We start from the raw sequence: 14,153 nt of genomic DNA, 5'->3' as shown, positions 1-14,153 counted from the left end.
TTATTTTATACCAACAATATTTTCTAAGATACAATATTTATAATAATAATACATAAATTTTAGTTAATATACAAATAAGATTTATTTATATAATTTAAAATATAAAGAATTATATATAAAATAATGAAAACCATATAAGATTATTATTTATTTTAAAACTACATTTATATTATAATTATATATATATATTTTTTATTAATTTCAATATAATTAATTAATAATACAAATTACTTATAAAATAAAGATTAAAATAATAATTTATATAAATATAAGGGTAAAATAATAATTTATATAAATATAAAGGTAAAATATTATTTTATATTTCTTAATTTTAAATTAGTTTTAAACTATTACAACAAATAAATGTATTTGTTAGATTTTATTTAGGGGCCTAGGTTATGACACATATCTATTTTTAGTTATTTATTTTATGTAGGATATAGAATAATGGAGATGTTCTATAAACGAATTTTTTACTTCTACATCACATGAGCAGTCTGAGCATTCTCAATCAATTAATGAGCCTACTAATGAGTCTAATGTTACTGATCAAATATACATGGTTAGAACATAGCATATCAAAAGATACATCATTTTGTTTTTAGTGTTATCTTTTTAAGCCTTTAAATAGAGAAAACGTAGATGTTACCTTTATAGGAGATGGGTACAAAAATTGGAAAAGGGCATTAGAAAGATTCAATCGACATATGGAAACTTCAAATAGTTGTCATAATGAAGCTAGAAATCAATTTGAATCATTTCAAGATCAAAGACATAACATGAGAAACGTTTTACGTACACATGGTCGTGATATAGAAATAAATTATCGCACCCGTTTAACGACAATGTTTGATGTAACACGCTTTCTATTGAGGCAAGAATTACCTTTTCGAGGACATGATGAGTCAAGTAGTTCATCAAATAAAGGTAATTTTCTTGAATTGATTGATTGATATAGTCAACGTAATGAAGATATTTTGTCTTCTTTTTGTACCGACTCATGAACAAGAATAATTTAGTAATTGTGCTTGTTAGTATTTTGTAATTGTGCTTGTTAGTATTTTTATGTAATTACCGAGTAAAATTTTAATTAAAAAATGCATTTATTTGATCGCCAAAAAAATGCTACGTTACTATGTATTTGGCCCCCCCGAGAAAATATTTCTGGGTCCGCCACTGGGGACACTGCCAATTTCAAAGGCGCTTTATCGTTTAGCTCCTACAGAAATGAAAGAGCTGAAAGATCAATTGCAAGATTATTTGGACAAAGGCTTCATCCCCCCAAGTGTATCTCCATGGGGTGCACCAATCCTTATTGTGAATAAGAAAGATGGGTCCAAAAGGTTGTGTATTGATTATAGAGAGTTAAACAAGGTGACAAATCAGAATAAGTACCCATTGCCAAGAATTGATGACCTGTTTGATCAACTTCAAGGTGCTTCGGTGTTTTCCAAAATTGATCTGCGATCTAGTTATCATCAATTGCGAATCAAGGAAGAAGATATAAAGATAACAGCATTCCAAACTCGATATGGGCATTATGAGTTCTTAGTTCTACCGTTTGGACTAACTAATGCACCAGCTGTATTAATGGAGCTGATGCATAGGGCATTCCATTCATATTTGGATCAGTTTTTGGTGGTTTTCTTAGATGATATATTAATCTACTCACGTTCGGAGGAAGAGCATAGGCAACACTTGGCTGTAGTTTTTCAAGTCTTAAAAGAAAATCAGTTGTTTGCAAAGCTAAGTAAGTGTGAATTCTGGCTCACATAGATTTCTTTCATGGGGTATATCATTTCAGCAAAGGGGATAGAAGTTGATCCATCAAAGGTGGAAACAGTTAAGGAGTGGGTGACGCCAAAGAATATGAATGAGGTGAGAAGCTTTCTTGGACTAGCAGACTATTATAGGAGGTTCATCAAGGGCTTCTCCAAGATAGCACTACCTCTTACAACTCTAACGCGCAAGAATGTGAAATTCGTGTAGTCTAATCAATGCGAGACAAATTTTAATGAGTTAAAGAGGTGCATGATTTCTGCCCCAGTGCTTACCATTTCAGAAGGAGTAGGCAACTTTGTGGTTTGCATAGATGCATCAAAGTGTGGACTAGGAGTTGTTCTTATGCAAAATGGGAATGTAGTGGCTTATGCTTCAAGGCAATTGAAGATTTATGAAAGGAATTATCCCACCCATGACTTGGAATTAGCTGTTGTAGTCTTTGCTCTTAAAATCTGGAGGCACTATCTTTATGGTGAGAAGTCTCAAATATTTACTAATCATCAAAGTTTGAAATATTTATTTACTCAAAAGGAGTTGAATATGAGGCAACGGTGTTGGCTGGAGCTGGTGAAAGATTATGATTGCGAAATTGTTTATCAACCGGGGAGGGTCAATGTTGTAGCTGATGCCTTAAGCCGTAAGTCTGATACCCTTAATCAAATCACTGCCCAGTCTGACCTGATTCAAGAGTTTGAAAGATTAGATCTGGCTGTGATTGAGCCAAGGCAGGAGTGCATTCTTGCAACTCTAGCCATTGTTCCTGATCTTGTGGAAAGAATTAGGTTGGGACAAGTTGATGACCCAATACTCACCTTATGGAAGCAAAGAGATGAGAAGAGGGAGACACCTTTGTATAACACAAGGAATAATCTGGTGTATCATAGGGATCGGCTATGGGTACCTTCAGTAGGTTCTTTAAGGCATGAATTATTGCTTGAGGCACATACTACTCCATATTCTATTCATCCAGGAAGCAACAAAATATTCAAAGATCTACATATGCTGTATTGGTGGCCTGGTATGAAGAAAAATATCATTAAGTATGTTATTGAGTGCTTAACTTGCCAGCAAGTTAAGGTGGAGAGTCAAAGGCCTACTGGACTTCTTTGCCCACTGCCCATACCTGTTTCGAAATGGGACGATATTTCCATAGACTTTGTTGTTGGTTTACCTTTGACCTTGAGAAAAATGAATGTCATATGGGTAATAGTTGATCGTCTTACTAAGTCAGCACATTTTCTACCGGTAAAGACAACTTTTTCAATGAATAAATACGCGGAGCTGTACTTGCAAGAGATCGTTAGACTCCACGGCATCCCAACCAGAATCGTGTCCGACCGAGATCCTCGTTTTACCTCGCACTTCTGGGAAAGCTTGCACAAGAGTTTGAGGACGAAGTTAGCATTCAATACTGCATTTCACCCCAAACAGATGGCCAATCTGAAAGAGTGATCCAAATCCTAGAAGATCTGCTAAGGGCATGCCTTATAGATTTTGGTGGTGATTGGGAATCAAGGCTGCCATTAGTAGAGTTTGCATATAACAACAATTATCAATCTTTTATTGGCATAGCACCCTTTGAAGCTCTTTATGAGAAGAAATGTAAAACTCCCCTACATTGGGATGAAGTTGGGGAAAGAATGTTAATTGGGCCTGAGATCGTCTCCAGCACAGTTTCCTTAGTTAGCAAGATCAGAGAAAGATTGCTAACAGCTCAAAACAGGCAGAAGAGCTATGCAGATAAGAAGCGTCGGGATATAATATTCAACAAAGGCGACCATGTGTTTCACAAGGTATCTCCATGCAAATGTATCATTAGGTTTGGAAAGAAGGGAAAGTTAAATCCAAGATATATTGGGCCTTTTGAGATTTTAGAGGCAGTTGGTGAGGTTGCTTATAAATTAGCATTGCCTTTAAGCCTCCTCTAAGCCTTGCTGTTGGTAACAATATTTTTCATGTGTCCAATTTGAGGAATTACATTCCTAATGCCAACCATGTGATTCATTATGAAGAAGTTCAGTTAGCAAAGGATCTATCATATGAGGAGAGACCAACCCAGATCATGGCCAGACAAACCAGGAAGTTAAGGAATAAGGAAGTAAGTATGGTCAAGGTGCTTTGGCACAACAGTTCAGTAGAAGAAGCCACATGAGAAGTATAACAATATATGCAACAAAATTATCATGAACTGTTCTGTAAGTAAAATTTCGAGGTCGAAATTTTTATAAGTAGGATAGAATTGTTATGCCCAAACTCATCTTTTTCTGTTATGAAAGGCTAGTAGGGTCAAGGGTGCAACTCTGGAATGTTCACCCTTATGTATTCACTTATAAGTCATGCTAGGAATAGACTTATTATTATTATTATTATTATGGCTGAGATATAAACAGGCTGTGTTAATTATATTGTGGGACATTTTGTAAAAAGACCCATGTAGAAGAGGCTCACAATTATGCTTAGGAATAGACTTGTTGCTACTATTAAGAACTGGGATATAATTTATATGTGTTAAATTATATATGTAGCCCAGAATGTATAAGGGACATAGGATACAAGAAGCTTATAATTTGTACTTAGGCAATTTTTAATAAAAACAGCAAGTTGAAGGGACCCATGTAAAGGGACCCACTAGATAATTAGGATAAGTTTAATCCTAAATTAATTCCCTCTTTAGTCAATAATTAAACCCACTATCTTTTCATTTAATTTGAACACTTGGCAGCCTTATAACATTCCACCCTAACCCATTACATGATTTCCACTTGCCCCAGCTGCATGCTACACACTTAGCATGGCAGCCATTAACTCACCTTACCCCATTAGCTTAGTTCATTTAGAAATTCAGCTCTCTCTCTCTTTAAGCAAGAATTAGGAATTTTAAAGAAAGGTAAGAGCAAACCCTAGTCAATATCATATTCTTTATCCCAATTTCGAAATTAAGGCAAGTTTTTTTCTTAAATTCATTCTTTATGCCACGCATAGCTATGTATCACAAGTACTTTCTGCTTAAATTTTATATATGTTAGAAATACATGTTTTTATGGCATAATATGGTTTTATGGACAAACTTAGTTTATAAACAATCTGTTTTTCTAAAGTAAGACAAAGGTCTTCATGTTTTCTAGAAATTATAGGGTTTCCATGATTTGTTAAGTACAAACTTTTATAAAACAGAAACCCTTATGATTTATGCATACATGGGCGCATATTATTGATGAATGAGTATTGACGAAAACGGGAGGAGGCTGGCTGACATGAGCTCTAGCTAGCTAATTTCGAGGAAGAATTTGTTATTGAGACAGATGGAAGTAAAACAGGGGTGTGGGCGGTTTTAATACGATAGGAACATCCTATTGCATTCCTCAGTAAAGGGTTGAGACCAAGAATTCAAGCATCATCAACATATAAACGAGAAATGTTGGCGGTGTTACATGCAATTAAGAAATGAATGATTTATTTACAATTTAATTCATTCATGATTAAAACTGATCACGAATCTTAAATATCTATTGGAGCAGAAAATTAAACACCCGAATCCGAATAAGTGATTATACAAATTGGTAGGATTCTTATAATGCATTTGCTGTCATATTCTCATTACCCTTCTTTTTCCCCCCAAAAAAACAGAAGGGTAAGGAGAATATGACAACAAATACATTATAAGAATTTTCATCAGTTTCATTGAAAAAATTGAGAAATTGTAGAATTAAGATTTAAATTTGAAGAAAATCATTTTGACCTTAGAAATAGACCCGTCAAGGGTAAAAGGGTTTTCCTCCAGCTGCGTAAAGAAGGGCGTTTGGTGGTGAGTTGTGATACAAATTTGAGAACTTATGTTATTTCAACAATGCATAATTTAGGGAGCATTCAGAAGTGATGATCACATATCAAAAACTGCATCAAACTTATTTTTAGAGAAAAATGGAACGAAATGTTAGAGAATTTGGTGGTTTGCCAGTAACATAAATGGGAGAATTAAGAGTATAAGGGTTGTTGCAACCTTTGGCTATACATACATCAATTTGGAGTGATATCTCCATGAACTTCATTGAAAGATTGTCTAAAGCCAATGGATATTATGTTATTTTTGTAGCGGTGGAAAAACTCTCTAAGATGGCTCATTTTGTTGGATTGAAACACTCATTTTCTGTTAGTGACATTGCTCAAGTGTTCATGAATCATATATTTCGTTTACATTGAATGTCATTAACCATTGTAAGTGACATGGACAAAATCTTTGTGAGTACCTTTTAGAAAGAACTATATAAATTGCAGGGTATTGAACAAACAATGTGGTTAGCATATCACCCACAAACCGATGGGCAGACATAAGTGTTTAATCGAAGCCTACAAACTTATTTGCGATGTATGGCAGGTCAAAAACCTAAGTCATGGGTGAAGTGACTTCTTTTAGCTGAATGGGGGTATAATACAAACTTTCATTCGATAATTTTATCCTCACCATATGAAATCGTGTATGGTCAACCTCCACCAGTTCATAATCCATACTTAGTAGGGGACTCAAAGATCGAGGTAGTTGACCACAGTTTATCGGCAAAGGAAAATGTATTGAAACTTTTGAAGTTTCATTTGCAACGTGCACAACATCGGATGAAACAACAATCAGACAAAAAAAGGTAGACTGTGTTTACCAAGTGAGGGATTGGGTGTTTGTAAAGTTACAACTGTACAGACAGTCTTCGATGAGAGGAAAGATGCATAAACTCAGCCTTAAGTTCTATGGACCCTTTCAAATAATTCAACGAGTGGGGAAGGAGGTTTACAAGATTGATATTCTGTCTACAGCAAAAATGCACAATGTCATTAATGTGTCGCAGCTCAAGAAAAAAGTGGGAAATGCAATAGCCAATCCCCATATTTCTATCATACAAGAGGACATCATTGTAGAGCCAATGACAATTCTAGATGAGAGAGTTGTTTGGAATGATGAAATTAGTATGGAACAATTTTTGATTAGGTGGTCTAACGCTTCAGATGATGATGTTAACTGGGAAGAAGAGTTGTGGTTGATGACAAAGTACCCTTAATTTGTGTTGACAGTAAGAGACACAACTTCTTTCAATTCACTTGTTCGCCCACAAACAAGTGTTGATGGGGAGACTAATGATATAAGAGCACTTTATGGTTAAATTTTCTAACCCTTAATAAATCGACGGATTGTTAACGAAGTCGACATGTCTATAATTTCATTTTTAATAAGTTATGCAACAACAAATTTTCTATTTTGAATAAGCTGTGTAACAACCGTGACAGTTCTTGGTAGCACTGCAACATTTATAACATAATGGACAAAAATATCTGATAAAAGCAGCTAGATCTCACTATATAAGAGTGAACTAATTATAGGGGAAAACAATTAAGATAGAAGTAGAAGCCCTTAAATACTAACTCCTTAAATACTAGTTGAACTATTGATCATTTGAAAATTCTCCAGGCTAATTCACATCCCCTCTCTACTCTTACTCTAATCTCTCATATCCCATTATAATTTCTTCTATCAATTGCAGGTCATGTAATCTTTATTGTTCTCTACTCATCTGAACTCAATTATTCTACCGTCACTAAGGTACTATCCTAATCTGAAACTATATATTATGAAATATGAAAGTATAATTCACATCATATCAGAACCATTCATGATGTCATTATCACGATGATGTAGAGATTAAATTCTATAAATTTGTTGATTCGTTTAGGGACCTCATCACTCTTCTTTAAGGATTTTCGAGTCAATTACTTATATTTTTATTTTGAACTCTTTTTCATGTTATTATGTTTTAGTAGATGTGTATTTTTTTCAAAAAAAAGATTAGCAAGAAGTTTGGGGGTCGAAAATGAAATATGTAAATAAGTAAGGGACTAATATATATTTTAGTAAAGAACCCAATATTGAGGCTCGGACTAATAATTCTTTGGCTCGTAATGTTATAATACCCTTCTTCTCTCTCTTCTCCGAAGCAACCTTGCTATCTAGCAGCTCAGTTTAGCATCAGATAGAAGATTCGATTGATCGTATATATATCTCCGTCCATAAGGCGATTGCATTGAAATAGAGGTAACTAAGCAGCCGCTTTCTTCTTTACTACTAGTGCTGTCGTTTACACCTGTAAAAGTAAAACTAGGGTTTTTTCATCCCGTACAGGTAGGATTTTCTTAATTTCTTATTCATGGTCTTTCTTAGTATCGTTGTAGCTCGGAAACTTAGTTTCTATATGTTTCTTCTCCAACCCAACTCGTTAATCCTTTGATACAGTAGAGAATCATTTCTAGAAGCATCGGTGTCTTTGTTATTTGTATCGGAATGGGTTGTTGATGTTTTGATTTTAAACCCTTATTTGAGTTTAAAGTTGTTAAATTTTTTGTAGGAAGAGAGAGTATCTGGCATTCGATTATGGATATATCGATAGTTGAGGATCAATCAGCTCTTCAGGTAAGAGATTGATTGCCCAATTATGAAACTCTGCTTAAAATTTACCCTTTTTTTTATTATTTGTTTCTTCAATTGGGTTATTGATGGAAATGCTGCTGTGATTAGCCAATTGTTGCTTTTTCATGGTTTTTTTTTTCTGTAGTCCATTATTGTATTTGTTCCATGCAAGGAGCAAATTCTTTTTGAATGATTGTCAAATCTTATCAACAGTGTCACTTTATCAATTTTAACAAGTTCCAGTACTTCAACTGCATAACACAGGAAATCTTGCTGGAGTTTCGTGCTGGAAAAATGACTATGAAAGGTAAACAAGTTGTTCCAGATTCACGCAAAGGACTTATTCGGATAGGACGGGTGAGCAGAATAAAGGCATAACATCTTTTTTGCTTACATGTTTTCTGAAACATACCAAGTTTTTGAGAGGCAAACTAAATGTTATCTATCTTTAACAGGGTGAAGAAGGATTGACCCACTTTCAATGGATTGATCGAACTTATAATCTTGTTGAAGATGTATCCAAAATTCTGCATGATGCTTTTTCTCATATCATTTATAACTTCTTACCATTTCCATTAATCCATTTATTGACATTTGTTATTAGGAAGTTAATTTTTGTGTGTGGTTGGCATAAAATCTACCAGGATAATCTTGCTCCCTGGGGTTATGTTCTATTCTTTCCTCTTGTAAATTCCTTTAAAGAGCAATTTTTATATCAGAGCCAGTTACTTAACTCGCCTTCTACATTGTCTTAGGAAATCATAGGAATGTAAGAAGTATAATATGGTTACTTTGTTAGGGTATTCTTGTAAATAAAGTGTATGGAAAATTGGTGAATATAACATAAGCGAGGCTTATAAATATGAAAATGCATTGTGTCACAATATGTTAATTGCATAAAATAAATGAGAAGTTATGCTTCCTGCATCTCCCTTCTCTATGAATTCTCCATTTTGGGCTTCTGCCACCCTCCTTTTCCTACCTTAATTGTACATATACCTAAAACTCATGGTATGGTTGTTTTTCACCCTAGACTCTTCCAAAACAATGCAGCTTCTAGTCTCCCAATTTTTATCAGTTCATAGTTTTAGTTTTTTTTACTTCTCATTGGTGTATGCACGTCCTTCCTTGGGTTGGTATGGTAATAATCCTGGTCTTGGTAAATCATTATTGCAACAACCATTGTGATCACATGGATTTTCCTTCACTCACAGCAACAGTATCAGATCATTTTGCCTGATGAGGCAGTCTTTGAGAAGGTATGTAAGCTTGTCAATTACTAAATTCATTCATCATCATCATGATACCAGATGCATCTAAACTATATTTTAATGTTTTCTGTATATGTACGTAGGTTTCACAAACTTCAGGAAGGGTATTCATTCTGAAGTTCAACAGTGATAATAGGAAATTTTTCTTTTGGATGCAGGTCAGTCTACTGAATGAGCTTTCAGATTTATTGTTTTAGTGTAGGTTATGAATATTTATCTTGATTTAATTTTCTGACTAGTTTCCACTCAAATTTGCAGGAGCCAAAATCTGATGGCGATCAGCAGATATGTGATTCTGTCAACTTCTATCTCAATAGGCCACTAGGTACATAACCATATACGCTTCATTATTTCTTTTGGTTCTTATACTCGTTTCCATTAAATGCCAAAATCTTGAGATTTCTTGTACAAATTTGATGGTTAAAAGGATGTTTTATTGGATTTAGCATGGATTAAATCTGTATCAACTTGTTGGGTGAGAAGTTAAAAGGATGAGAGGAAATATACTAAATGCATATTTATGAATTATCAAATTATGCAAGTATTTAAGAATAATCTTTTGCATCAGTTATGCCTTAACCTTAATGAAGTCTCCATTGTTGTTCTTCTCTGTGTTAATTACCTTAATTTCTACTGCTCTTTACTCTAATGATATATTTGGATTGGTAGAATTATTATTTAAATTCCAATTCTGTAAAAATTGGAAATTCAATTCCTATGTTCAGAGAATTCATAGAACTATATTTCTTCAAAAAAATATTTAAATCTTTCCTTTTCATTTTATTACATTTTCTTTTTTATTCTTCATTAATATTTATATATACTAATCATAAAGTATTTTAGCGAGCCGTATCGACTTTGATTGTTGGCGTATTGACCCCATTGGAATTGTAGTTTCAATTCCATGTCTTTAGTTTAAAGATAAAACAAACAACAAAATTGGAATTGGACCCTCCTTCAAACATATCCTAAAATATTTATAGGCATTGCCCCATTGGTTCCTCACGCTTTCAATACAGTAAATGACTCAATCTTGTTAGTTTTGTTACTGTTAAGCTTGTTATGCTCTAACAAAACTTCTGGTAGTCCAAATATTAAAAGTCAAAAATCAGTTCTGGTGGTAGTATTTTATTTTCATATTTTTTTTCAATGTGTCCATTACTTTCTATCCGGAAAGTGAGTTTCAAGGATATATTTTCTATGAGGTTATTGTTTTTTGATAATGGGATACGTATTATATTAATGGGTTTATAAAAGTTGCATGTATGTCGTGTAAAATGGAAAAGAGGTAGAAACATCTACATATAAATTGTTTTTCAGTAGTTGTGGCTGAGAATTGATGTTCTGCTTGTAGAAGTCCCTGGGGAAGATGAACCTGATGTTTCTGTTCCATTACAAAATTCTGAAGACATGGTTGAAGAGGATATCTCTTCAAGGTAATGTTTTTATCAAACTCCTTTGCCTATTCATAGTGCTAAACATTTCTTTTGCATTAACACACACGAACAAAGGGCCCTTGATTTATCTTGAAGAATTTTGTAACAATTCTATTGAAAGGCTACTGCTGATAAAAATGGGACAAAGAAAAAGCATGTGTCAAACAAAATTGACAGATAGAGTATGGTCATATGTTATAACATGCATCAAGTTTCTTCTCAATTTATAGTTTGCTTCCATATTGAACTGCATGTAATGTTTGATTTGATTCAGCTTATATGCTCCAGCTTGTTGCTTATTTGGTCTAGCTTATTGCTAATCGCGTGTTGTGTTTGGTACACGTAGAGCTTGCTATATCTGGGTGTGTTTCATGCGCTTAATTGCTATTGTCAGAGAGAAAAATAGTAAATGTTGGGGGCCTCCATTTATGATAGATTTTTTCGCAGGCGTGTTTGATTTGGCTTATTCGCAAATGACTTTGCCCAACTAAGACAGCGAATTCGCAGTCACTGCGTTTAAGCCAAATCACAAGGTCTATATTGAACGAAGATGGACATCTTCACAAATAACATTATTATTATTATAATTTTGAAGTTGTGGCTCTTATGCATGATTTTGCACAGTCACTTGTTCTTTGAACTACTCAATTTCTGTCAATAAGTAGCTATTTACATCAATACTTGGGTACTTTTCTGTCATTTTATTAATTGTGTTAACTTTTACACTATAAATCTGCTAATGTAAACATTATGGCTCATCTGATCTTTCCCCCTACCTTTATGTAGGGCTGGAAATTTAGTCGGTCCAAACATTGGAGGAGAAATAACTAGTGATGCAACTTCTTCAGGCCCTGTAAAACTGGCAGATTTGCAAAGAATATTAAGTAACATTGGTCCCACAGGTAAACATTTAATTCAGCATAAGGAGCTCAGTGACGTGAAATGCTTGAGCCTAACTTCATTTCCTGGTATTTAGTTGTAGGTGAAGTTGAAGATCCTGATGCAGGTATCTTTTGTTCTTTTTTGTCTATTTTCTCTTTAAGCTGGAAATTTTAGGATTTCTTGTTTGAGTTTCACATTGTGATTGTTCTTTGCATCCCTTCTCTAATCTTGGTTTGTATCACATTGCTTCAAACATAAATTATCTTAGTAATAATTGACAGGGGAAGAGAAATCATGCATGTTTACTGTGCAATGGTCTCAAAGAATCTGTTCTCTAATTTATATTAAATATTGTCCCCATTTGAAAATACTCATTGCTTATGTTTTTGTTTCTGGATCCAGATACAGAACCATAAATAATTTTTTGAATCTCTGACTAAGGCCTTGTTTGATCTAGGGTTATTTGTTATAACCAAGTGGTTATTTTCAAACAACCTTGTTTGATGTAGGTTATTGAAAATTAGGTTAGGTTATTTGGGTAAAAGTAATAGGGATATAAATATATATATTTTTAAATAGAGGGTATTTTTGTATTTTTATTAATGATGTGATTGATGTGTAGATTTTTAATCTCAAATAACCCACATCAAACAAGGCCTAAGTTTAGTTTCCAAACAAACATGCATCTGAATCCAGAACTTAGATACAAAAACATTTTTAAAAAATTGTTTCCTTAACTTTTTTTTTTTAAATGTTAAAGTTTGTTTGAATAAAGTTGTTGAAATGGCTACTTCTGATAATACAAATAGTATCCATATCAAGTCTTGAACACGAATGAATAAAGATGTTAAATGGTTATTTAAATCATTAAGAGTATATGGGCATGATGGACAATCAAAATGACAAATAAATTTGTTTCTTTGCATATCTGCGATTTTGTGTAGGCTTTGGTTTGGGTGATATTTTCAAGCCTGATCTGATCTTCCCTGTTTTGGAAACATTGCTCTTGGAAGAACAGCTGGCATCATACTTGCCGGAGGTGAGTTAATATTCTTGTTTCCCACATTAATTGAATAAATTCTAATCATTGTGATATGTAGGGCCAATGGACTCCAGAGGAACTGATGGATTTGTTGCAAAGCCCACAATTCCGCCAACAAGTTGATTCGTTCACTTACGTAAGATGAGAAAAAAACCATCTTTTAATGTCAGCCATTTTGTATGGATAACTTATTGAGTTGCAACATTTTTGTTTAGGTTCTTCGTACTGGACAGGTCGATCTTTCTCAGTTTGGAGTTGATCCCAGTAAATGTAAGTTATGTTTTACAGTTTTTCAGAAACAAAAGGAAAGAAGAGAAAAGTTTTGCTTGTTCTAAGATTTTGCTCTATGTTTTGTACATTGACAGACAAGTTCACGGTTCTTTCTTTCCTTGAGGCTCTTGAGGATTCTGTTTCACAACCGGGAGGGTCTAGTAAAATATCTGAAACATGTAGCCGCAGTGGAGATCCTATGGACGAGGGACAATAACATCATAGGATACATACTTGTCTTTTAAAAAAGAAGTTGAGGAGGTTTTAACTATTTTCTTCTACACATTTTAAATATCTTTTCTATATCCCAAATCCATGATGTTTCATTCGCAATGCCCATGACTGTTTGACCTGATTTGCTAAGATTGTTGATATTATTCAGTCGTTTCGGAGTGGATAGATTTATGCATAGATTTATGCGGCATTATTTCATCATTTCCCCCCTTTTTTCTTAGTCTTGTGCAATACTTGTGTAACTTTGATAATAGGAAAAAAACCCAAATATGTGATGATAAAATTTTAGTGATGGGTTAGTGAAATGTTTAATTTAAAATAATTTGATAAAGCTAGCTTGATATTTGAAAATGTAATAAAGAAAGTTTTAGGATTACAGAATTAATTAATATTTTAAAATAATGAATATTTGATGTTTTTAGATATGAATTTTGAATGGGAATAAGAATATCTTTTTTTTTTCTTAAAAATAAATCTTTTCAAAGAGAATTTATTTACTTTATTTATTTTTTATTTAGAAAATGACATAATGTAAAAAAAATTAATGAACCAGCGAATATGTAATACTATATTTTGACAAATCACCCAATATTTTTACAAGTAAGAATTTGAATGAGTTTTTATTAAAAATAATTTCATTTCAAACAAATATCACATCATTTCTCTTGTGTTCCTCCCCATCTAAATATGATAAAGAATAGTTGTAAATTCAATAAAATAAAAAAAATATTATTAGATGTATGACTTTTTAAATTATATATATTTATACATTTATTAATCTTTTATGT

The 14,153-nt window shown here is 33.3% G+C and overlaps 1 protein-coding gene across 4 annotated transcripts; it reads left to right on the top strand.

Annotated features, from left to right (window-relative positions):
- The first annotated feature begins 7,722 nt into the window (after positions 1 to 7,722).
- On the top strand, positions 7,723 to 13,579 carry LOC124927618 (26S proteasome regulatory subunit RPN13). 4 transcript variants are annotated; one of them, XM_047468071.1, is made up of 14 exons: positions 7,723 to 7,858; positions 8,169 to 8,233; positions 8,495 to 8,587; positions 8,686 to 8,745; positions 9,451 to 9,489; positions 9,585 to 9,659; positions 9,760 to 9,826; positions 10,856 to 10,937; positions 11,724 to 11,839; positions 11,920 to 11,943; positions 12,764 to 12,858; positions 12,920 to 12,997; positions 13,077 to 13,131; positions 13,227 to 13,579. In XM_047468071.1, the coding sequence occupies exons 2-14, from the start codon at positions 8,195 to 8,197 to the stop codon at positions 13,346 to 13,348; spliced, it is 945 nt and encodes a 314-aa protein (XP_047324027.1). In that variant the 5' UTR covers positions 7,723 to 7,858; positions 8,169 to 8,194; the 3' UTR covers positions 13,349 to 13,579. The 4 variants fall into 4 exon arrangements, with proteins under 4 accessions (XP_047324027.1, XP_047324025.1, XP_047324024.1 ...); XM_047468069.1 differs by having other exon boundaries at positions 11,914 to 11,943; XM_047468068.1 differs by having other exon boundaries at positions 8,495 to 8,602.
- The last annotated feature ends 574 nt before the right edge of the window (positions 13,580 to 14,153 follow it).

This window comes from Impatiens glandulifera, chromosome 2, assembly GCF_907164915.1.
Source record: "Impatiens glandulifera chromosome 2, dImpGla2.1, whole genome shotgun sequence".
In the NCBI taxonomy this organism is placed as follows: Eukaryota; Viridiplantae; Streptophyta; class Magnoliopsida; order Ericales; family Balsaminaceae; genus Impatiens; species Impatiens glandulifera.
Note: the sequence above shows the minus strand (reverse complement) of the source record. Positions and strands in the feature narration are given on the sequence as shown.